This window comes from Ursus americanus, chromosome 30 (genome assembly GCF_024610735.1).
Source record: "Ursus americanus isolate L20-20 chromosome 30, mUrsAme1.1.p, whole genome shotgun sequence".
In the NCBI taxonomy this organism is placed as follows: Eukaryota; Metazoa; Chordata; class Mammalia; order Carnivora; family Ursidae; genus Ursus; species Ursus americanus.
In genome coordinates this window covers 17,988,307-18,013,362 of record NC_142156.1, presented here as the reverse complement: position 1 = coordinate 18,013,362, position 25,056 = coordinate 17,988,307, and the positions used below count along the sequence as shown (strand labels likewise).

Below are 25,056 nucleotides of genomic sequence, written 5' to 3'. Positions count from 1 at the left end.
TTATCTGTTGTCTTTTGTTGCCTGTGCTTTTGGTGTCATAGCCAAGAAATCATTGCCTAATTCAAGGTCATGAAGATTTACCCTTATGTTTTCTTTTAAGAGTTTTACCATTTTAGCTCTTGCATTTAGGTCTTTGATCCATGTTTGAGGAAATTTTCATATAGTGTGAGGGAGGGCTCCAGCTTCATTCTTTTTTGCATGTCCCTGAACCATTTGTTGAAAAGATTATTCCTCCCCCCACTAAATTGTGTTGACACACTTGTTGAAAATCAGTTGGTCATTGAAAATTGTTTGGTCATAAATATTGTAAGTGTTTATTTCTGGAGTCTCAATTCCATTGATCCGTATGCCCTTCTGCCAGCACCACGTGGTCTTGTTTACTGTAGCTTTATAGTAAGCTTTGAAGTCAGGAAGTATTAATCCTCCAACTTTATTCTTCATTTTCAAGATCCTTGTGGCCTTTCCAGGTCCCTGGCATTTCCACATGCATTTTAGGATCTGCTTGTCAATTTCTGCAAAAAACCAGCTGGGACTTTAATAAGGATTACATTGAATCTGTTGATCACTTTGGGGAGTATTGCCATCCTGACAATATTGTCTTTCAATCCATGAACATGGGATGTCTTTTCATTAACTTAGGTTATTCCAAGTAATTTTAATCCCAGCGTTTTAGAGATGAGAGATTAAAGAGGTTCTGGCCATGAATATTCAGAAGAGGATCTGATGGATAGTAGGGGCTCTGCAAATATTTGTGGAACGCATGAAAGAACTACTGTAATAGTGTTCCCTTTAAGGAAGATGCTTAGGAGTAGCTGGTGGAGCAGAGGTGTTGGAATATTATGATTTGTGGGGGTGGGGGGCGCGTGTGGGACTGCAGATTTCCTTAACAGGTGGAGCTGGGTTGATAAAATCAACAAGTGGCCTTGGGATTGAGAAGGCTGGTTTGTAAGTGAAGGTCAGTGGATACCATCGTTCCCTTTTGCTGAGAAGACCAGTTTATGCTGAAATTAACAAAGATGCATTCTGGGTTACTTGAACAAATAGAGGCAAAGGTAGGGTAGAGTGGAATTTAGAATTGGGTTGTGAACCTTTAGATACCATGCAGAAGAGCTTAGGACAGAAGCTTCACGCCAGAATGACAGGGCTTTGGCTTGTTTACCTTCCTTCATAGAGACCCTCCAGTGTCTTTCTCACCTGTTGATTTTCTGGGTGGTCAGTCTTAGGATCCTGCATTTCAGGTGTTGCCTAATCAACTCCTGATGAGCCAGCTGGCTCCCACTTCCCACAAAAGCTGGCCACGAAGCTGCAGGCAGCAGCAACTTCTCTAGCTTGACTTGGCAGCCGGTTAGAGACGGGCTGAGTCGAGGTCTTTGGAAAACAGGGCCTCCTCACATCTTTTTCAGGACGTTGTCTGTCATTTGCTCTGTCATTTTCCAGGATGTCTCAGCCGCCATTGGGATCCAGGAGGATTTGTTTTTTCCACGGGTTGGAAAAGTGCCTCTCTGGATGAGAATGTGCTTTGGAAAGCACGGGAAGGTAGGCTTGTTTCACAGTCACATATGAGCTCTGTGACACTGGCGCGACGTTTTACTTCAGAGGAACACTGTCCCCGCGGCCAGTAAGGCCAGAGGCGCCCAGTGGCTATTTATACCTGGCGTTCCTGAGTGGGAGGAGAGAGCGGTGTTTGGACTCTGGGAATTGTTTTCAGTCCTTCACCAAAGCAGCTAGTCCTTAGACTCGCCTGCTCTGGGGGTCAGAGTTTCAGCCCTTCACCCTTGGTTTGTCCTTGGAGGTCGGACTGCACTGCTCTCTCTGTACCCGACTTGGGGCTCAGAATCGTCCGCCTCGTTGCCCGCGTTTCAGGGATTAGATGAGTGAGTTGCTTCTGGGACATGTGCTCTTTATAGGGGTGGAATCTGATTCTGGCGAGCTGTGAAGAGAGGGAGAAACCTTCCTGGTTTCCTTTTCTCTGGAAGTGAATGTGCTTCTCCGTACCTCTTTTTGGCACCTGTCTGCTATGGGTGTGAAGGCACTAACCGGGGGCCCATTCCAGGGGTGTGGGCTCCCGTCCGGTGGGCTCGCGCCCTGCTGCACCTGCTCATCTGCTCTGGTCCGCGGGGCTCAGGTGGGGCGCGTGCTCATCTCCTGCTGGCTCCGTCACCTTGGACAAGTCACTTTACCTCTGCCTCCAGTCTCCTCGTCTGAGAAATGGCATCTCTCGTGGGGTTCTTATTGGGAAAATAAGGTCCTGTCATACGTAAAAGGATCACAGGAGCAGGCAGTCAGCAAGTATCTGCTGTCACCATCCTTACGGCTGCCTCCGCCTGGCACACGTGCTGCTCTTTGGTCAGCTGCTTAGTGTTCAGATCCATGGCCCCTGTGTACCATTCTCAACTCCAAAGGCTCTGGAAAAAAAAATTTTTTTTTTTTAACTACTCCTTTGGTAGCAGTACCTGACCTGAATGGACGTGTGTGATATGTAGGCCGATTTGTCCCTCTTCTGGTGTTAGGGCTGCTAAGCTCCTCCTGTGTGTGACAAGGGGCACCCCAGACCTCACTGGGGTACAGTGTAAGGACTGGTGGGAGGAGACTGCGAGACCTTCACTGATGGAAGACCAAGTAGCTCGTGTGGGAGCCGCCCCTTCCACAGTGGGCCTCCCTGGTGACAGGGCCACTGGCCGCGTCACCCTGCAGCTGAGGGGGGGCCTGAGTGTGGAGTGGCTCTGTGGGAGCAGTGGGGTCAGGGTGGAGTCGATGAAGACCGATGGGCCACTGGAGCCACGTCTTGTGTCTCCCTTTCCTCTTCAGAGTTCAGAGAATGTTGAGTGGGATAAAGATCCAGAGTAGCAGGGCTCCCTGGAATGTTGCAGGCTGCTAGGAAAAAAATTGGAGGGAAGGATCCACCTAGTGTCAGTACCAGAGGGGGTTGGGGGAAGTGTGAGATTTTCACCTCTCTGCAGGGACCACTGCACTGCGGAAGAAGTGGATGATGGCGAGGCTTTACTCACAGAGAAATTCTTCCTGATGTGGTTATAGCTTTCTAGATAGCCCCGGTTGGTGGTGTGGGGAGGGGTCTCTGGAAAGAGGACCCTTTGCACTGTTGTGATACATAGTGACCATACTTCTGGGCCTGGGAGCTGACAAGAGGAGGGGCTTTTGTGAGGGACCCAGGTGTGGCAAGCAAGTAAAACTAAAAGGCTGGTACCGAATTTGAGATTAGTTGGCCGCGAAGGGGCTGTTGTAAGCATCAGATCAATTTGATCAGATAGTTTTGGGATAAGGAGTGTGTCTCCCTGACCGATGAACCATTTTTAGCAGACTCCTGCTACTTGGAAAGGTGTTTCAGATAACACACACTACTGGCCTTGGTCCCTCCCGCTTCTAGTCCCAGGTGCACAGGGGACCTCAGCAGACGGTGTCCTCTGGCAGCTGGCCTGGGAGCCCCCTCATGGATCCTGGCTGGCAAGGGGCTCTGCAGCTGCCAGCCCCAACAGCAGGACTCTGAGCAGGACCTGTGGCTGGCTGGTTCACTGTTCTGCATTGCTGCACCATTCTTCTGTTCATCTGTTTCTCTGTTTTCTTCTGAGTGGCGGGGAAAGAAGCATTTGGTGCCTGTTTAGAGAAGAGCTCAGAAGTCAAGGCTCCTTAAGGTTACTGTCGCATTCTACCAGGCTTTGTTCAGTCCATTGAGCACACCGTGTGTGCCAGGCCATCTTGTCAAAGGACAGTGGTGACAAGACACTCTTGATAACTGCCTTCCTGAGCTCTTCTGTCTCAAAGGGAAGGCCCCTGAGAACAGAGCCCGTAGGAGGCGTGCTGAACACAGGGCGGGGAGGGCAGGGAGGGCTGTCAGAAGAAAGCAGTGTGTAGACTGGGGCCTGCAGAATGGGTAGGTCTTACCCAACTGGAGTAGGGAGGGGTTTGTGTTCCTGGCCGAGGGGACAGAGGCCTTCCGTGTGGCCGTGTGCAGCCTCTTGGGGGAAGCAGAACCTGGCCGGAGGCAGGCAGGGGCCTGTGCTGAGACGTGGCAGCCGCGGAAGGGTCTTGAACCAGGATATGCTCTCAGAAGCAGGGTGTCCTCTAGTCACTTTCTGGGGCTGCTATAATGAAGTACCCAATATGGGGGTGCTTAAAACAACAGAAGCTTCCTCTCTCACAGTTCGGAAGCCAGAAGTCTGAAATCAAGGTGCTGGCAGGACCATGCTCCCTCTGAAGACTCTAGGGGAGGATCCGCCTTGTCTCTTCCAGCGTCTGGGGGCTGCCGGCTTCCTGGGCTTATAGACCCCTCCAGTCACATGGCCATCTTCTTCCTGTGTCTCCACAGCACTCCCTCTGTGCTTGTGTGCAAATTGCCCCTTACATAAAGACGCCAGTCCTATTGGATTAGGGCCCACCCTAATGACCTTATTTTAATTGGATCACCTCTGTAAAGGCCCTGTTTCTAAATAAGCTCCGCCGTCTGAGGTTCTGGGGTTGGGACCAGACGCCCTGCCGTGGGGGTCAGGCCGGCCCTGTGGCCCATCTCACGGTCCTCTGTGCTCTCCCGCAGAACCGGGCGGTAGGTCGGCCCAAGGGGAAGCTGGGCCCGGCCTCCGCCGTGAAGTTGGCCGCCAACCGGACAACGGCGGGAGCTCGCCGGCGCCGGACGCGATGCCGCAAGTGCGAGGCCTGCCTGCGGACCGAGTGCGGAGAGTGCCACTTCTGCAAGGACATGAAGAAGTTCGGGGGCCCCGGGCGGATGAAGCAGAGCTGCATCATGCGGCAGTGCATCGCGGTGAGTGCGAGTGCGGCGGGCGCCCCGTCTCCCAGAGACGCCCGGGGGCAGAGCAGAGCTGGCGGCCCTGCCGTCCTCAGGAGCACCCTGGCCCTCCGCGCCCTCCTCTGCATCCAGACCCCGCCTCCCCGGCTTGTGCTTCTGCTTGTTGGTCTTTCTAGTCTCTCCCTTAAAGAGAATGTTCCAGCTGCAGAAACCCCTCAGAGGTGCTCCCTGTGGGAAGAAAGGGGGCTCCGACCAGTGCTGTTTCAGATTCCACATTGCAGGAATGGGGTGGGAGGGGCAGACTTATGGTGCTGAGCTGCTTTTTCTTCATACGCTGATGGTCTTAGAACTCCTTCCTTCCCTAGATGACCACGTACTTTGAAGTCTCTGCCATTAAAGATGTCAGCCTGTCCTGTCTGTGACCCCATTGCCAACATTTATGGTCCAGTTCATGACGGTTCTAGGCCCGCCCTCCCTTCCTTCCTGTCCTGCCTTCAAAGTCAGAGGTCTAGGTGAAAGGTCAGTGCCCCTTCCTGAGGGGGCTGCCCCAGATAAAGAGGACTGATTTATGGTGCCCAGGAGCTGGGCTGCCGGAGAGCCTGGCCAGCTCCTGCAGACTATCTCACTGCCCCCAGCCTTGCTCCAGGACAGGGTGGTAGACAGAGACTCTGGCAACTTGGCACAGTCCCGGCATCTGTCCGTGCAGCCGTCCAGCACATACACACTCTGCCTTCCGCAGGGCGCTGCTCCCAAGGCCTCGGGGTCCTCCCTGTGGGAACAGTGATCTTTCTGCTCCTGTGGGAAAGCAGGCTCAGCAGGAGGGACAGGATTCCTGGGTGAGCTCCGAAGGTCCAGCCTGGCATTGGGTGCGCCTTTCTCTCTGGCTGCGGCTGCCCCTCCGAGCCCAGGGGCACCTTCGCCTTCTCCCTCCACACATACTGTGTGTGTTTTTGTTTTAGTTTAGTGGTTTTTTGTTTCCTTTTTTCCTATGGTCAAAACACAGAACAGAATTTACTATTTTAACCATTTTTAAGTGTTCAGTGCAGTCATATTACCTTTATACTCGTTGTGCAAGCTGATCTCTGGAACCTTTTCATCTTGCCAAAGGGAAACCCTATATCCGTTGAACAACTCCGTTTCCCCTCCGCCAGCTCCCGGCAACCACCTTTCTACCTTCTGAGTGTGACTGCTTTAGATACCTCATATGACTGGTGCTCCTCCTTCTGCAGCTGGTTAGTTCAGTGAGCATAAAGTCCTCAAGGTTCATCTATATTGTTGCATGGATCAGGATTTCCTCTTTTTTTTTTTTTTTTAAGTAGGTAAATTCTGTGCCCAACATGGGGCTTGAACTCAGGATCCCAAGATCAAGAGTTGAATGCTCTACCAACTGAGCCAGTCTGGACCTCCTCCTTTTTAAAGACTGAATAACACTCCACCGTTTGTATAGGCTGCATTTTCTTTACCTGTTCCTCTGTTGATGGATGTTTAAGTTGCTTCCACCTCTTGGCTCTTGTGAATAATGCTGCTGTGAACATGGGGGTGCCCTGTATGTCTTTGAGATCCTGTTTTGAATTCTTTTGAGTATATACCCAGAAGTAAGATTGTTGGATCATATGGTAGCTCTGTGGGTTTTTTTCCTAAGATTTTGTTTATTTATTTGAGAGAGAGAGAGAATGCGTAGGCACATGTGCGCCTGAGTCGGGGGAGGGGCAGAGGGGAATAGGCGAGGGAGAGAATCTCAAGCAGGCTCCACAATGAGCACGGAGCCCATCCTGGGGCTGATTCCATGACTCTGAGATCATGACCCAAGCCAAAATCAAGAGTCAGATGCTTAACCCAACCGAATCACCCGGCACCCCAGTAGCTGTATTTTTAATTGTTTTGGGGACCGCCATGCTGTTCTCCACAGAGGCTGCTCCACCTTCCCTTCCCCCCAGCGGTGCACACGGGTCCCGCTTTCTCTGTACCCTCGCCCACACTTGTGACTTGCTGTTCCGGTAGTGGTTACCCGAATGGTTTTGACCTGCATTTCCCTGGTGATGGGTGACGTTGAGCATCTTTGTGTGTTGGCCGAAGCTTCTTTGGAGAAATGCCTGGTTAAGTCCTTTGCCCATTTTTAAATTGGATTTTTTTTGGTTGTTGAGTTGGGGTTCTTAATGTGTTCTGCATGTTAACTCCTCATCACATGCAGGGTTTCTAAATATTTGCTCCCATTCCATAGGTTGCCTTTTCACTCTGTGGATTGTTTCCTTTGCCATACAGTTTTGTTTCATTGCTTGGGTTTTTGTTACCTGTACCCAGGTCATTTCAGTGGATTTCAGGAAATTTGGGAGTGCCCTTGAAATTAAATACAGCTTTTTGTCTCTGCATGCCTATGTATACATTTTTCTGGAGTGAGGGTCCATGTGACCTGTCGCATTCTATCAGAATTTAAGAGAGTTTGTCTGTAGGGATTGTTGGTTTTGAGAACATTGTCGCCTAAAACTCGGCACATGGGCCATGACCCAGCACTGTGTCTTCCTCTTGAGCCTTGCCCGCCCCCGCCCCGTGTTCCAGGCAGTTATGGGACCTGTCTCTGCTGTCACATATGCTTTGCAGTTCTGGTGTCTAGCCCGGCACTTGGCTCAGTGAGTGTTGAAGGAAACCTCACTTTTGTGTGTCTGTCCAACCTGATGGGGCTTCTGGAACTAATAGTAAATGTAGTCTTGGCCTGACCCTGGGCGTCCTCCTTACTCTTCTTCCAACCTTTCTACTTTATAGAGACTCTTTCTGCCATGGTTTACCCACCTCTGACACATGCAAGCCACCTCTCTTCCCTTTCCAGACTCCTCTCTCTTGATGTGTCAGAGTCTCTCTCTGCCCATGACCAGCCTTCCCTTTGCTCTTCCTTGTGAGACTTCATCCCTTCACGCTGTCCAGCTCTGTCGCCCTGCTGACTTGGGCCTGGGTTCCCCTCCTGAGTCTCTGAGGTGGCTTTGCCTGTGGTTCCACCTGCTGATTTCCGCGTCAGTCCCCACCCAGCACGCCCAGCTTTGGGCTGTCTGCGCTCCCGTGGCTGGCCTGCCCTCCCCGCTGTTGCTGCACGCATCTGGCTCTTGCTTCTCTGTCCCTCTCATGTGGGTTGGAGGTGCCTTTTGCTTTTCTTGCTCCCCACTTTTCTCTGCCTGTAGGAGCCCAAATTCCCCATCCTGGGTGTCCTCCCAACATCAGCTGCTTGCTGCTTCCTGTGGCACAGGCACGTGCCTTTCCCATGTTTTCCTGGGATTTTAGCGTGCTCTGTCTCCCGGACAGCTCGAGGGAACAGCTGCCTTCCTCATTACTGTTCCCCTTTTGGTTGCTTGCTTCAGGCTTTAGCAGATGTTGATTAAGTATTTGTTGAACAAATGATGGTTCTTTTGCCTTCAGTATTCTATTCATTTGAACTCAGATGTTTGTGCCATCTTATAGACTTTTCATTTAGTGGAGCATATATCCGAGCTTATTTGAAGCTCTTTTAACTCAGTGTAATAAAATTGTGTGTTTCCTCTGGATCCCAGGTACTGGGAGGTGGGTGTGTGTGAGTGCTGGCCCGCCCGCAGGGGGTTTTATAGCCCAGTACAGCAGTTCTCAAATGTGGTCTTGGGAATTCTTGAAAACTATGGGGACCCCAAAGAGCTTTGTTGATGTGGGTTATTTATTATTATTATTGTATTCAAAATTAAAACAGGGAAGTTTAAAAAAATACTTTGAATTCATTTGAAAAGAACAGACTTACTACATGTTATTATAAAGAACATTTTTTTTGTAAATAACATTTTTACAAGAAATAACTCCATCTTCCAAAACAAAAATGATTAGGAAGAATGGCATTGTTTTATGTTTTCGTAAATCTCTTCTTTTATGTTTGGTTCATTAGACAATACCTGCATTTTCACACATGTGTCTGTCTTCGTTCTATCCCAGTATGTTGTTTTGGAGGAACCATGTGAGGGAAATGGGGCCTCACGCACATCTGTAGTTGGAAAAGGGAGAGGAGTAATTTCCATAGTCTTTTCGTAGCGGTGGGTATCTCTGAGACTGTGCAGGGACTCAACAGGTGGTAGTTTCTTAAAGGTTAGTTGCAATGTGGAATCTGAAACTGTATCAATGAACTTTTCATACTGTTACATTAAAATTCATTAGTCTTTCTTGCCCCTGGAAAAGCTCATTTGCTCATGCATGATGTTACAACATCACGGTTATTTGGAAAACACTGGCTTCCTGAGTTATACAGATTGTCCAAATAGGGGCACACAGTGTTATACAATGTAAAAAACAAAGTAATCACATTTGTTACCACCACCACCAATCTCCGTAGAACGAAGTCTTTTAAGTATTGGGAAGCTGTCCAGTTCATGGTGGCTAATGTAAGTTTTCCAAAATTCAAATTTTGGTTTTAAAATTTGAATTTTATCCTTTGTAACAAATGCTACAAATTTGTTTTTCTGGAAGCGACCAGTTCATTTCATCTTTGAGAAATCTGCCAGTACTTTTTTTTTTTTTTTTAATCAGTTATTCTGTCAAGTAGAATGATGTTCCATGGAGAAAATGACCAAGTCAGGTCACAGCTTAGTCACGAGGGCCTTTCCTTTCGATAAGCATCGTCCTTTGGTATGCAGCCCTAGTGCTTTATGTATACTTCCTATTTTGTCATACAGAACATTAAAAAGATAGGTACTCAAATAATAAAAAATATTTTTTAAAAAAAGGTTACGTATTCAAGGGTCAGGGTTTTAATAACAGTAGCTTTTTCTGCCTCATCAAAGCCCTTCAGAGAAACCTGGTGATCTTTGTAATGAGCGCGTGGCAGTGACAAACTCAGTGCCGCCCTGACAAGTGCCAGAGTTTCACTCACCGGAGCAAATGTCAACATAGTTGGAAAAGGCAGATAACATCTTAGTGTTACTCTGACGATGGTTTTGACCCTGCAGACCTCCCTGGAAAGGTGGTGGGGACGGTGCTGTGATAGGGCTGGTGACGCGTGGCCTCGGCCCCCCGCGGGTCTGGGCGCAGTTCATGCCCTGCCCCCGCCTTCAGATCCTTCCTTGCTCATGATGCTGGCCCTGGCCTCCATGTTTCCAGGGAGCCCCCCCTGCCCCCCTCACCCCTCGGCCTCCTTGCTGTACGTGTCTCCATATCCCTTGTCCCAACATACACTGTTGTTCTTCACTTGTCTGCCTCCCTCCGCTGAAGTGTAGGCTCAGGGCGGCCGAGATTTCTGTTTGTCTTGCTCGGTGCTCTTCCAGCCCTGAGTATCTGGCACGCACAGAGTAGCCTGATGGATATTGGACTGAATGAGCGAATGAACGACGGGCAGGGCTGGAGCCAGTTCTCGCTGACTCCTGGCCTGTGACCTGTCCCCCGTGGGTCCTGGCCCCTGCTGACACGGCTGCGCTCTCTCCGGCTCTTCAGCCAGTGCTGCCCCACACTGCCGTGTGCCTGGTGTGTGGCGAGGCCGGGAAGGAAGACACCGTGGAAGAGGAAGAAGGAAAGTTTAACCTCATGCTCATGGAGTGCTCCATCTGCAATGAAATCATCCACCCTGGATGCCTTAAGGTGAGCAGTCCCGGGGGCTCTGGCTGTGCTGTTCGGCACCCCCACAGTGGGCCTCCGGGGGTGCTGATGCTGGGGGGCCTGTGAGCTTCCTTCCTCAGAGGCCAAGTCTGCGAGGTTCTGGGTGAGGCCACGAAGGGTCTGGAGTAGTTCAGACTGTCCCCACCCGTGTCTTTGAGGGAATGAACACATACCCCCCCAATACCTCAGAACCATAGACAGTTCCCAGAGTCGTGCACCCAGACCAGAGGGAGAGACTTGGTGCTTGTGTCGCTTGCTGGAATCCTGGCTCCGGGCTTCTGGGAGAACAAGGCCTGGGCCAGGGGAGGGCGGGTCCCGTAACGACAGGTGGTTGCGTTAGTGTTGCTGTATGCCAAGAGCCTGCTCCCTCCGTGTGCCCGGGGCAGGGCTGCTTTCTCACGGGGACCGCCGCGCTGGGCCTGCCTGTCTTAGGCAACACGTTCCACCGCTGAAGGGAAGAGACTGCTCTGGGCTGTCCCCAGAGAATGTCATCATGCCTGGCACCTCCCCATCATCCCAGGTGTCAGCCTATGTGTATCTGTGTGTTTTAGCAAGATTGAGGTCTGCCTGCCCCAGATGTGACCTCAGCTCTGGAGTGTCTCCGTTCCTCTGTGGTGGTGGCAGGGGGTTTGTCTTAAGGCTCAGCGTCCTACACACACCTCCCACTCTGAAGGGGGCACTGCGGTTTTCTCCTGCCTTTGGAAGTCAGACCTCCACGTTTTAGTTGCCTGGTGACTTTGTCTCCCAGATCAGAGACAGCCCCTGGGAGCTGCTCACACTTAGCACCCAGGACAGTGCTACTCAATGGCTGAACAATTGGTGGGGTCCTTTCTGGGTGCCAGGCCCTGAGCAATCGCTTTACCTAGGTTATCTCCCTGTTGCAGAACGGCGGTGAGACAGGTATGTTCCATTTCACGATGGGGGGCACTGGCCCACGGAGCTGGGAGTGATTTGCCCATGAGCGCTGAGCTAGTAAGAGGCAAAGTTAGGATTTGACCCCTGGCCAGAATCCAGAGCCACCCGTCTTAACCACCTTTGTTTTCTCTTGGTCAGGGATGGGCTGGAAATGACACCTGGGAGGGGGTAGTTGATGTTCCCGGCAGGTGTGGCATCTTCTGCCCCCTCCCTGCTTGCTGACTGGTGTGTGTCCTTTGCAGATTAAGGAGTCAGAGGGCGTGGTGAACGATGAGCTTCCAAACTGCTGGGAGTGTCCAAAGTGTAACCACGCCGGCAAGACCGGGAAAGTGAGTGTCGGGCTCCAAGTCCCAGGGGTCAGCCTGGGAGGGGCGGACCTTGGTCTTGCCAGATGCAGCCTGTCCCTGCCTTGTCGGCCAGTGGTTGCTGTGGGTTCTGGGCGGGGGGCAAGTCCAAAGATATACAGTTGGTTTGTTCCTTCTCTCTTTTTGGCCTACAAGCAAAAGCGTGGCCCTGGCTTTAAGTATGCCTCCAACCTGCCTGGCTCCCTGCTCAAGGAGCAGAAGATGAACCGGGACAACAAGGAAGGGCAGGAGCCTGCCAAGCGGAGGAGTGAGTGTGAGGAAGTGCCTCGGCGCAGGTCAGACGAACACCCCAAGAAGGTGCCCCCGGACGGCATCCTGCGCCGAAAGTCGGACGACGTGCACCTGAGGAGGAAGCGGAAATACGAGAAGCCCCAAGAGCTGAGTGGACGCAAGCGAGTACGGACTGGGAGGAGCGGGCAGTGAGGGGTGGCCTGGCTGGTCCCGGGTGTGGGGCGCGGGGGCGGGGGCGGGGGCGGAGATGGGCAGGGGGAGAACTCGGGGTCCTGGCCTCTGGCTGCCCTGAGCAGGTCACATAAGTCCTGAGAGCCCGGCCCAAAAGAAAGGAGGGGAAAACCAGCGAGTCACTCCTCTTCCCACCCCTTTAGGCCTCGACGCTTCAAACGTCCCCCGGTTCCTCCTCTCACCTCTCGCCGAGGCCCCCTCTAGGCAGCAGCCTCAGCCCCTGGTGGAGATCCAGTCTCACTTACTTCCAGCAGCAGGTGCTCCCACGTCGCCCCGCCCTCCCGAGGCCCTGGGCACTTGCGAGTCCCGGGCTGCCCCCGCCCCCTCGCCACCCCTCCCCGGGTTCTCCAGCCCATTGCCGCACCCGCTCCGAGGCATCTGTGCGCCGCAGCTTCCCAGGCCCCAGTCGCGGATCGCTGGCTCGAGGTTCTGGCGTGGGGCCTGGGAAGCTGAAGCTGCCGCGCGGAAGCCCTGTGGATCTGGGAACCTCGGAGGATCCTGGCGGCCCCGCTCCGCCCACCGGCCCTTCCCGCTTTGGCCACGAGGTGGCGCCTGGTTGTCTGCCCAGCTCCAGCCATTAAGGCTCCGCTGGGAACCCCGCAGCCCCTGCCTCCAGGACTGGCTCCCAGGGCCAAGTCCGACCTCAGTGGGCCAGTGCACATCTCAGGGTCTGTCCGAGGGTGGGAGGTCAGTTGGGTGGGAACAGTTCGGCCACACTTCTCCCCTTCCAGCTTCTCTCTTAAAAGCAGCAGGCAGGGCCCACTGTCTTTCAGTAACAGTAGAGGTGGGATTTGTGGGAAAGGTGACCCTCCAGCCCCCACTCTAGAGACTGTGGACTCGTGGTGGGGTTGGGGGTAGAGGGGACCAAATCCCATGAACCCTGGGAGCAAGCTCTGCATCCTTTTTTTTCCCTGTGACAGCTAAAACCTGGCAAAGAAGATAAGCTTTTCAGGAAAAAGGTACTGTTTTCCATTCTCCTGTCTTCCTCTCCCCTCACGCCTGCCCCTGGGTCAGTGGGTCCCACGTCAGAGGGTGGAGAGGCCTGGGTGGGTGCAGTCCCTGAGCCTAGGGGCTTAGCTGCCCTCGCTCCCCCTCCTCCCTCAGCGGCGGTCTTGGAAGAACGCCGAGGACCGGATGGCTCTTGCCAACAAGCCTCTCCGACGCTTCAAGCAGGAGCCGGAGGATGACCTGCCCGAGGCGCCCCCCAAAGCCCGGGAAAGCGACCACTCCCGCTCCAGCTCCCCTACCGCTGGACCCAGCACGGAGGGGGCAGAGGGCCCCGAGGAGAAGAAAAAGGTAAAGATACGCAGGAAGAGGCGGCTTCCCACCAAGGAGCTGAGCAAGGAACTAAGCAAGGAGCTGAACCAAGAGATCCAGAAGACAGAGAACAGCCTGGCCAACGAGAACCACCAGCCCATCAAGTCAGAGCCCGAGAGTGAGAGCGAGGAGCCCAAGCGGCCCCTGGGCCTCTGCGAGCGCCCCCACCGCTTCAGCAAGGGGCTCACCGGCACCCCCCGGGAGCTGCGGCACCAGCTGGGGCCTGGCCTGCGCAGCCCACCCCGTGTCATCTCCCGGCCCCCTCCCTCTGTGTCCCCGCCCAAGTGCATCCAGATGGAGCGACACGTGATTCGGCCGCCCCCCATCAGCCCCCCGCCTGACTCGCTGCCCCTGGATGATGGGGCAGCCCACGTCATGCACAGGGAGGTGTGGATGGCCGTCTTCAGCTACCTCAGCCACCAAGACTTGTGTGTCTGCATGCGGGTCTGCAGGACCTGGAACCGCTGGTGAGGGGTGCTGGCTGAGCTTGGATGGGGAGGCAGCGAGGGACTGGCCCGGTGTCGGGCTCCAGGCTCAGGCTTAGACTAGACCAGGGATGGCGCATGCGTGGTATGTGTGCCCACTTTAGTCCCTCGTGATGATCTTTCTTTCCTTCTAAGCTCAGTCCAGCGTAATTCTTCTCAAAAGAGTTCCAGGTGGCTCCAGCAATCTGGTCACGCTGGAGTTGTCAGAAGAGGTGAACCCTAGTTGATTGCCTGATTCGGCCTTGGAAGATGAGCTAAGGACCAGGTGGAACCCTTGTCCTTAAGAAGGCAGCCCAGGTTAAAAGCAAGGGTTCCAGTTACCGATCTCAACTTCAGCTCTGATACTTCGTAGCTTTGTGGCCTTTGCCAGGTCACTTACCTTCACCCATGGAAGGGCGTACGTTATAGGGTGTCTGCCTAGAGCGCTGTTGTGAGAAGTGGCCTGTAGGGGGAGTAGTGAAGCCCCCGGTCAATACTTAATGGAGAACTGGTACTGGCACCTTCTGTGGGGGCCTGTGGCAATCAGAGCAAAGGTGCCCAGGTGTGGGCAGGACAGGTGTTAAACGAAGGATCCAGAGGGTGGAGCTGGGGAGCCCCCCACCCCCAAACTTGGTAGTGGGGGAGTTGCCACAGCCATGCAGGGGGCTCCCCACGTAAGCCCCTAAGTTTGACGCCCCCTCTGCTGGGCCTGGCCCCCAGGTGCTGCGATAAGCGGTTATGGACCCGCATCGACCTGAACCACTGCAAGTCCATCACACCCCTGATGCTGAGTGGCATCATCCGGCGGCAGCCTGTCTCCCTGGACCTCAGCTGGACCAATATCTCCAAGAAACAGCTGAGCTGGCTCATCAACCGGTTGCCTGGTGAGCACTGGGCCAGGGACCGCAGAGGTGCAGTGGTGGGTGCTGGGTCGCGTCTCTTGACCTGCCACCTCTGTCCCCCAGGGCTCCGAGACTTGGTGCTGTCGGGCTGCTCGTGGATCGCGGTCTCAGCTCTCTGTAGCTCTAGCTGTCCGTTGCTCCGGACCCTGGATGTCCAGTGGGTAGAAGGACTAAAGGATGCCCAGATGCGGGATCTCCTGTCCCCACCCACAGATAACAGGCCAGGTGAGTGGCCAGGCCCAGGTGTGTGTGCTCAAGGGGGTCAGCTTGGAGGCGGTGTGACCAGGCTGTGCCGTTGGATCTGGTTTTCCCCACAGGCCCCACCTGGTACATATGTTCTCAAGCCTTCTCTGGTCTTAGCCCTTTTCCAGAAGATGCAGAGGTTGTCCCAGCTGACATGTTCTCGGGCACCTTCAGGCATAGAAGCGATGCGTGAGAGCAGAGGCTTCTTTGCGCACCCAAGACTCCACTGTGGGGTCTTCGCATGCATCTGACTGCTTCTCCATTTATTTGTCCTTTGTTGGCTTTAAGCCTCCATAAACACGGGGGTCAGTGTAGTTAGGGATGGGCTCCCAAGAGGGAGCCTTCCTGGGCCGGGTTGCAAAGGTCATTGCTCCCCGCCTGTGGCTTACGTGAGGAAAGCGTGGTGATCCAGAGAGGCTGTGCTGTCTTGCTCCAACCAGCTGAGTACTGCTGGGTAGAATGGGGGCTGTGTTTCTAAATGTTCTGATTTGTCAACACTCCAGACGTGTGAGATTTGCTGTGGAATCTTTTGGATTTTTAAGTGAAAGAACTAATTTGGGGAAACACTCAATGGCCATTTGAAACCCAAGTGTGACATGTGGCTGTTCGGCCTTCTGCTATGTCAATGTGACTAGATCTCCCTGGTCGGGTCGACATGCTGCCCCTCTCCTTCCTGCCCCCTTCAGGTCAGATGGACAATCGGAGCAAGCTCCGGAACATCGTGGAGCTGCGTCTAGCAGGCCTGGACATCACAGACGCCTCCCTGCGGCTCATCATACGCCACATGCCCCTGCTCTCCAAGCTCCACCTTAGTTACTGTAACCACGTTACCGACCAGTCCATCAACCTGCTCACTGCTGTGGGCACCACCACCCGAGACTCCTTAACCGAAATCAACCTATCAGGTCAGTCGGGGGCACCCAGCGAAGTCTGCCTGGGACCCTGGGGGACGGGCTGGGACCTTCACATTTGGGGCGAAGTACTTTGTGTGCCTGCTCTTAGAGGGTCGCGGTGTTAGGGCGAGGACAGATCTGTGACAGTACAGACACGCGGCCTGGACTAGAGGAGGAGCATGAAACACAGCAGTTACTGCTGGGTTGGTAATACTTGCTGCCAAAAAATGGTGCTGGTAGCAGCCAAAACACAGAGCCATGGTTCCTGACCCAAAATACCGGCTTGAGGAACTTCTCCCAGGTGGTATAGACAAGCAGAGGGGAGCAGGGCAGCAGCGGGCGGTGAGGCCGGGCAGGCTCGGGCCGATGAAGTAGCTTGGTTGTCCACGCTTAGGTGCCCCTTGCCTAACCCTGCTATCAGGGGCCGTCAGGGGCGAGAAGACTCTACAGCTGGTGCTGCTGGGGTTCTGCGTCCGCGGGATCCTGTCTCCTTGCTGATGGGGCTGGAGTCAGTTCGCAAGGCCCTGGGGTGTGACTGATGGCGAGGTGGACAGAGAGCGTGGCCCGTCTCCACCCAGGTCACCCAGTTCTGGTCTCATCGCTTAGGGTGTCAGATTGTGTATGTAAGATTTACATAAGACCTAAAAAACCACTTTTTTCCTCCAGAAATTAGGAACTAATAAAGGACACCTTCACTTCATGCTTGGTAGATCCGTACCTTCCCGTCAGCTGTGCCACGTTGGAGGAGGAATGGTGCGAGAGCATTCTCTACCTAGGAAGCCATTCCTCCTCGTCGGGGAGTTTTGGTGGCAAGGGTTGTCCCTCCCTGTGGAGGCAAAGAAGAGCGAGCCCTACAGGGCTGAGTATCCCAGCTCAAGGCTCCCCTCGTGGTCTTGCATGGATGCCGGAGCTGCCCTCTGGAGAAGGGCCTAGGTGGCTCTTGTTCCAGCCCCGAGCAGGGCTGGGTATTGTGGTGACTCTCTAGTGACTAGGAGTTCCGTGCCTGTAGCAGAGATCCCGGCGTCAGTCCCCCTCCCCTGCAGCGCTGGCCTGGCCGCGCTTGTGCACGTGGAAACCCGCTTTGGCATTTGTCTTTCCACGCAGGTCCTCCCTTCGTCTCAGTACAGAGAGATCTCTGTTCGGGTTAGGAGCTGTGCCGTACTGGAGGCAAACCTCCATACCCAGTCTCTTTTAGATGCATTGCTTTTTAAAAAGTTTTCCCTTGCCATCAACTAACTAATGATAAAAATAAGTCTGCGGCATAACATAGATGGCTGTGAGCGTGCTTCAGGATCCATGAACTTGAAGGATCTGCTCTAGTGACGGTGAAATTACGGCTGTCTAGCTGCTGTTGTGCAGGCTGAATTTTACCACAGAATATTTATGTGGGTGCGCAAGGCAGGCCCCTCCCTTCTCTTCCCGATTCTCACCACCCCCCTCACACACACTCACCCTAAATTCTTTCTTCCAGTGTGTCTCCATACTTCCACGCAGCAAACCTATGTTGCTATTTCTTGATTTTCTTTTTCCACTCGGGCCTTCTGTATCCATGAGCCTGCCGTGCAGAACACAAGGACCGCTCTTACATCTTCTCCCCCCTTAATCTTTCCAGTTCACAGTTACGTCTCAATTTTTTCTTTTATGGCCACATAAGTACTGTCCGCTGTTGAGCTAAATAGTGTATTATAAGTACATTTCCCGCCTTGCACAATTTTTTTATTTCCTGGAGTTAATAATAATTGCTTCTTTTTTGTTTAGTCTCTACACAGACTCTGCACCAGACTCGAATACTGTTCTGTCTGGCCCCGACCAGTTTTTGCAGGAGCTCTCCCTTCTGGACTTCCTCTCTCCCAACTCCTGCCTGCCGACTGTGTCCTACTGCCATCCTAGAAATTATCTTGGTCTGTGTGTTGTGCAGGGTCCCTACTTTCCTTGATCCCACATTTTTTCTTGGCCTCTCTGATTTCATGGAGGACATTTAGACTTTGTCCAAAATGTTTTTATTATTCCCTCGTATTTAATTGATAGCTTAGCTGGATCTGGGAACCATGTTGTTACAGAAAGTGGGAGGCATTGCTCCTTTTTCTTTGCCTTCCAGAGTCCAATCCGGAACCATTTGATACTTCATCCTTCAGTGAATATTTTCTCTAATCGGAAGTTTGTTAGGACATTTGCTTTATTGCTCTTCTTCTGTTTTTTTTTGTTTTTTTAAGATTTGAGAGAGAAAGAGGAGCGGTGGGGGGGGGCAGAGCGAGAGGGAGAAGCCGACTCCCCGCTGAGCAGGGAGCCCGATGCGGGGCTCAATCCAGGGACTCCGGGATCATGACCTGAGCTGGACGCAGATGCTTAATAGATTGAGCTACCCGGGAGCCCCTGGTTTTCTGTAATTTTTGATGATGAGCCTTGGTTTCAGTCTTTTCATCCACCACACTCATGAGCCCTTTCAATCTAGAAACAAATGTCCTTCAGTTCTGGGAAATTTCCTTGAATTATTTCTTAATTTCCTTTTCTTCTGTTATCTCTTTATTAACTATTGCTCTGATATATATTTTTTTTTCCTCCTGTTTCCCACCTTTGTGTCTTTTTCCTTGCTTTTCTGGGAGTTTTCTTCCACTTTAACACACAATTCATGCAGGTTTGTTTTTTTTTTTTAATGATTTTATTTATTTTAGAGAGCGAGTCGGGGGAGGAGCAGAGGGAAAGGGACAGGCAGACTCCCCAAAGAGCACAGCCCAGTGCAGGGCTCGATCCCACGACCCTGAGATCATCACCTGAGCCAGAACCAGGAGTCGGACACCTAACCGACTGAGCCCCCCGGGCGCCCTGGTTTTTATTGCTGCTGTTTCTCTAGGTCAAGAACAGTCAAAACATGGGCAGTTTCATGTGGTTCAACCTGTATTTTAAATTTTATAGCTTTATTTTATTCTTTGAACTCACACCCTCCCCTCCACATCCTCCCATCCTTTCCCCTCACCTGTTGTTTTTACTTCTGTAGAGAGGCCTATTCCTGTTTCTTAGTTCCACCCTGAGGATATTGATAGTTTTAGTTTCTTCTCCCTGCATATACTTTTTCCTTCAGACATGGTCAGTGGCCCTCATAAGAGATCCTTCTCGGATTTAGTGTCGGTGTGTGGTTGTCCACTCTGGGGTGATCGGAGGCTGCAGACGTCAGTCATTTTGTGGTCAGCATGGGTTGTTTCTTTGGGGAAACCCAGATGTGAGATCTTTCAGACTTTTCTCTTGAGCTGGTCAGGGCTGCCAAAAGGATTCTTCTTGACCTCCCAGTGGGAGGGTGCAAACTAGGCTGCCCAGTGTCCTAGGGCCTGGCGAGGGGAGGAGGCTGGGGGATCTCAACAGTCAGCGGGTGAGTTTCCCTGTAGACCCTGATTTTGACTGGATGCCCCATCCTGCTGTGCCAGGTGGTGCCCAAACCAGAGACTTTCTCTGTTACCCTCAGAGACTGAAACTCCGCTCTTTTGCAGCTGGGGAGGGAATCTAACCCTTCTTTAGCTCCATTTCCTGTGCTTGTTGCTTCCACTACCAGAACCTTTGGCTGTTTATAGAATAAATCTGCTTCTCTGCTTTCCCTTCAGCCAGTTTAGGTTAAGCTTTCTCGAATCTACCAAACTGTTAGCTCTTCTCCAGCTTCCAGAGTTAAAAAAGATTTTGGTAAAATACATAACATAAAATTTACCATTTAAGTATACAGTTCACTAGCATTTAAGTTCATTTACATCGTTGCGTAACCACCACCACCATCTCCAGAACTTTTTCTTCACCCCATCGGAAGCTCTGTACCCACTCACTCCCCGTTCCTCCTTCTCTCCGCCCCTCACAGTCCGCATTCTGTGTGAACTTGACTTTTTTAGGGACCTTATGAAAGTGGAGTTAGGTAATAGCTTATAGTGTTTTGTTGACTGGCTTATTTTAATTAGCATAATGTCATCAAGGTTCCTCCACGTGGTATCGTGTGTCAGAATTTCCTTCCTTTTTGAAGCTGAATAGTATTCCATTGTGTGTATATCCCAAATTTTATCTGTTCGTTCATCAGCGGACAGTTGGCTTGCTTCTACCTTTTGGCTGTCATGAATAATGCTGCTAGGAGAACATGGGTGTACAAAATCTGTTCAAGTCCCTGCTTTCAGTTCTTTTGGGTATAAACCAGAAGTGGACTGCTGGATCATATGGTAATTGTAGGTTTAATTTTTTTGAGGAACCTACCATATTGTTTTCCATAGCAGCTGCACAATTTTACATTCCTACTCATAGTGCACAAGGGTCCCATTTTCTCCACATCTTTGCTAATCATTTTTTATTTATAGCCGTTCTAGTGGGTATGAAGTGATACCTCAATGTGGTTTTGAAATATGTATTATTTTAAGTAATCTCTACACCCAGCTCGGGGCTCAGTCTCATAACCCCAAGATCAAGAGTCGCAGGCTCTACCAAGTGAGCCAGCCAGGTGTCCCTCAATGTGGTTTTGACCTGCGTTTCCCTAGTGATTAGTGATGTTGGGCAGCTTTTCATTTATTTGCTCTTTGTATATCATCTTTGGGAAATGTCTGTTCATGTCCTTTTTCTTTTTTTAATGAGCTAGCTTATGGATTTTTTTGTTGTTGAGTTGTAGGAGTTTTTTTTGTTTTTGAGTGAGCGAGCGAGCACATACACAAGCCGGGGAGTGGGGGGTGGGCAGAAGCAGAGTATCCCAAGCAGGCTCCACGCTCAGCACAGAGCCCAACACAGGGCCCCAACCCACAACCCTGAGAGCATGACCTGAGCCGAAATCAAGAGTTGGACGCCCAACCAACTGAGCCACCCAGGCGCCCCGAGTCGTAGGAGTTCTTTAATATATGCTCTGGATATTAATCCCGTATCAGATACATGATTTGCAAATACTTTTGCCCATTTTGTGTGTTGTCTTTTCACTTTCTTGTAATGTCTTTCGCACAAACGTTTTTTAGTTCAATCTCTTTTTGTTTGTGCTTTTGGTGTGGTGTTAAACCGTTGACAAATTCAGGGGCGCCTGGGTGGCTCAGTTAAGTGTTTGCCTTCGGCTCCAGTCATGATCCCAGGGTCCTGAGATCAAGCCCTGGCTTAGTGGGGGAGACTGCTTCTCCCTCTGCCCCTCCCCCCATGCTCTCTAAGAAAAAAGAAACCATTGACAAATTCAAAGTCATATAGTCTAGCTCTCATGTTTAGTTCTAAATTTTGAGTTAATTTTGTATACGGTGTGAGGTAGAATGTCCAGCTTCATTTGTATATAGATATCCAATTTTCCCAGCAGCATGTGTTGAAAAGTTTGTCTTTTATCCACTAAGTGGTTGTGGCACCTTGTCAAAAATCGTTGAAGATTCAAAGGTTTAATTTCTGGGCTGTCAGTTCCTGGTCTCTTCGTCTACATGACTTTAATGCCAGTAATACATGCTGTGGCTTTGTAGTGAGTTTTGACATCAGGAAGTGTGAGTCCTCCAATTTTGCTTTCTAGACTGCTTTGGCAATTCAGGATCCCTTACGCTTCTACATGAATTTTAGGATAGATTTTTCTAGTTCTTCAAAAAAAAATGCTCCTGGTATTTTATACCAACTTCATTGAATCTGTAGATTGCTTTGAGTAGTGTTGACATTTTAACAATATTAGGTCTTCCTGTGAACATGGGGTAGCTCTCCATTTAAATTCTTGCAGCACTTTTTTAGTTTTCAGTGTACAAAGTCGTTCAGTTCGTTGGTTAAATTTATTCCTAAGTATTTTTTTATTCTTTTTGATGCTACTATAATGGAGTTAATTTTCTGGTTGTTCGTTGCTAGTGTATAAAAATGCAGCTGATTTTTGTGTGTTCATTTCGTATCCTGCAACTTGGCTGAGCTTCTTACTTCTTTACGTCACCTCCAAACCTGGGTCTTTGATAAGCATGAGGCCGGCACTAAGGCTGTATTATTTTTTACAGTTGGCCTGACTATTTTCACCCCACTCACCTGAATGGAAAAAGGAAAGTGCAGACACTAGTGGTGTCAGAGACTTCAAGCTGAACACCACTGAGATGAAGGGATTTATCTGGCTCAGAGGGGGACTCTGAGCCTCAGATTTGCTAAGGGGCATTGAAGCCGATAGACTATGGATTCAGTTCTAAAACACAAGAGGGTGGTAAAAGCAAAGTATAAATTGAGAGAGTATGGGTAGAAGAGTGTGTCTAAGTGAGAGCATGATGAAAGCTTCTGAATTCTGGGTTTGCTCACTGTCAACAGAATCTCGCCAGCTCCTTGTAGCACCGTGGTTTTCTGCATGGGTTTCCAGTAAACACTTAGTAAGGGGCTCAGAAGCCCGCTGTGCCTCGCTTTCTGAAAGCACTGGTGCCCCCATGAGGGCAAAGGATCCCAAGATGACCATACAGATGTTCTCACTCTCACCCTTTGCTCCCCCCCGCAACTGCTCTGAAGGGAATAAGCAGATAAGTGCACAATAACGTAGATAGGTATTTATCGACAATTAGATGGGGAAAGCGAGCTGTTTAATATATTGTGTGGTCCTGTCTTTGTTAAACAGCATAGAGAGGAGACCTGTTCAGGTGAGAATATATACATGTAAAGAGGCTATGGTAAGCTGCTAAGTGGTTTCACTTGGAAGTCTGGATGCTTTTCAAGATACATTAACCTTTATAATTGGTAGATGGAACCATTCCCCATTTAATGAGCGCTTTCCAGCAAGTGCAGTTTTCCCTAGGGCACCAGGGGCTGGACCATGCTCAAGGGCTCTGTCCTGTTTCATGGCTCAGTGCTGGGGTTTGGGTGGCGGGAGGGGCCTTCGGCCTCTGCAGTTCCTCCACCTCACGTTGTCTCCTCTTCCCTGCAGACTGCAATAAGGTTACTGACCAGTGCCTGTCCTTCTTCAAACGCTGTGGAAATATCTGTCATATTGACCTGAGGTACTGCAAGCAGGTTACCAAGGAAGGCTGTGAACAGTTCATAGCTGAAATGTCTGTGAGTGTCCAGTTTGGGCAAGTGGAAGAAAAACTCCTGCAGAAACTGAGTTAGTCCAAGGACAAGTATGTAAATAAGGGTTGGGGGGGGAAAGGGAAATGGCAGGGGAGGGGAAAAAACTTTACAGAAACTAGGGCTTTTATTTTCAATTTGGAACTTGAAACAACAGACCACACGATTCCGTTTTGCAAGTCTTGCTGAGGGAGAAGCCGTTCCACCACCTATTCGGGCGATGAGTGAACCGGACACTTTGCTCTGGTCTATCTGAATTGTAACTGCACTGCTTTCTGGACCATTTCTAAAGGCGGCCTTTACCAAGAAGACATTCCCGCTGGAGAGGAGGATGGACGCTGAAGAAATTCTCTTACTGAAGCAGGAGCTTGGGAGTTTGTGTTGGTGGTGGTGTTTTGTTTCGGACACCTCATTCCTTGCAGCTCCGGGGGTCAGTGTCGACGTAAAGTGGACCACACACCACATCTGCTGCCGTCGTGACATTTTTTTGTTTGGTTTTGTTACATCTTACATTATGCAGAACTATTTTTGTACAAATTGTTTAAAAGTTATTTATGCAAGGTTTGAATGCATACTTGTGTTTTTATTGTTTTGAGATTGCCAAGTTTCCTTGTTTCCCTAAGGTAGGAGAGAACTTAACCTGTACTTCATCGACACCAGTAATCCAGCTACACACGTGCCCAGATTTGGCAAAGCAGGTGAAGACCTTCCAATTAAAAGCATGTTTAACTGGAAGTTGAGAGCCTGCTTTGTACGTCAAGAATTACATAAGCATGTGGATATATGTTAATTATAGTCGAAGTAAGACACCTTGCCAAGTTTCCTCTGTATAGAATTCACCCATTTCTCAAAATTTTAAAATTCAGACTTCAGCCTTTGCACTCAGGAGGGTTTTGCGCCAGCATGAGCTCTTGTACTCTACCCAGATCTAATTTATACAGTGGGTCAAGAAGTAGAATAAATGATCCAACATAGCCTTTCTTTTCCTGTTTTCTCTCCTTTGAAGTGAGTTGAGTTCTCGTTCAAGGTTTATAACATGGCTATTTCCTAGTTGTAAAGTTATGCCTTCATAAGTGCCATTGTTGTGTTGTTTTCCTAGACCTTCCCTGATGCGGTTTTACCTTTGTTGAATTTGTATAAACAATTGTACAAAAAAGCACTCTTGGCCTTGGAGAGTTTCTGTTGAAGGAGTGGACTAGAAATCTGAGAAGTCCAGAGGCTGCGTCTCGACATCGGTATAAACAACTCTCTTAGAGAAACGCAGCGGCCCCACAGTGTGCACGGGTTCCCGTCTTCGGAGTTTTGGGCTGTGGAAGGCAGTGGGAGACAAGGGCGCTGCCCCAGTGGCCACGAGTAGGGATTCGGTACAGACCGCCTCAAGGGGCGGGTGGCTTACCTGTGTGGGGGCCTCTGATCCCCCTGTATGAAATAACTGCACCACGGGAGCGGGCGGGGGCTGTCCATCTCCTCGACCTCTCCCTGGAGGCAACTCACGGAGGCCACACACTGCGCTTGCGAGTCTTGGGCCAGGGTGGCTGGAGGCACTTGGCTGTGAGGGGACGTCTCCAGCTGACAACAGAAACCAGGGAGAAGTCCTTTTAGAACACAGAATTTTTTTTAACAATAGGGTCCTGCAACCTTCCACTGCCATAAAGGCCTGTTTCAGTGAATCTGAAAATGGAGAAGATAACCCACCTTCCTTCTTCAGTAGTTTGTTGCTCTCCACCCTTTTTTTTTTTTTTTGCCACGAAATGGTTTCAGATCCCACCCAGTCTCACACCTCCCGTTAGTTTAAACCCAGAGATCCTTTGACTCAAGGACCTCTGCAGCTGTTACACCCCAGAATTTAACTCAGGAGATGCACTTTTACAGAGGTAAGATTAGTTTAACATTTTTTTTTTTTTTTTTTAATATTAGAGCACAAGCCGGGGGTAGGGGCAGAGGGAGAGGGAGACTCCCCGCTGAGCAGGGAGTCCACCATGGGGCTCACAACCCAGAACCCTGAGATGATGACGTGAGCCGAAGGCAGATACCTAACCGAGCGACTCAGGGACCCCAACGCTATGGTTTATTTATAAAAATGTGGCTTACCTTTGCAAGCCTGTTCGTTCATCATGGAGCACCCCCACAGACGCCAGCCTGAGTTCTCCAAACTTC

At 50.9% G+C, this 25,056-nt stretch overlaps 1 protein-coding gene across 4 annotated transcripts in view; it reads left to right on the top strand.

The window, feature by feature from the left end:
• The window catches only part of KDM2B (lysine demethylase 2B), a 115,007-nt gene extending 90,977 nt beyond the window's left edge, over positions 1 to 24,030 (top strand). For 2 of the 4 annotated variants that reach the window (XM_045777341.2, XM_087857384.1), the window contains 11 exons: positions 4,550 to 4,774; positions 10,190 to 10,333; positions 11,509 to 11,595; positions 11,767 to 12,027; positions 12,237 to 12,350; positions 13,014 to 13,052; positions 13,198 to 13,877; positions 14,595 to 14,758; positions 14,840 to 15,001; positions 15,706 to 15,924; positions 22,760 to 24,029. In XM_045777341.2, coding sequence (XP_045633297.2) covers positions 4,550 to 4,774; positions 10,190 to 10,333; positions 11,509 to 11,595; positions 11,767 to 12,027; positions 12,237 to 12,350; positions 13,014 to 13,052; positions 13,198 to 13,877; positions 14,595 to 14,758; positions 14,840 to 15,001; positions 15,706 to 15,924; positions 22,760 to 22,941 — 2,277 coding nt within the window. In that variant the 3' untranslated portion in view covers positions 22,942 to 24,029. Of the gene's footprint in view, positions 1 to 4,549; positions 4,775 to 10,189; positions 10,334 to 11,508; positions 11,596 to 11,766; positions 12,028 to 12,236; positions 12,351 to 13,013; positions 13,053 to 13,197; positions 13,878 to 14,594; positions 14,759 to 14,839; positions 15,002 to 15,705; positions 15,925 to 22,759 lie in introns of all 4 variants that reach the window. The other 2 variants (XM_045777355.2, XM_087857385.1) reach the window with 2 other exon arrangements.
• Positions 24,031 to 25,056: the final 1,026 nt, after the last annotated feature.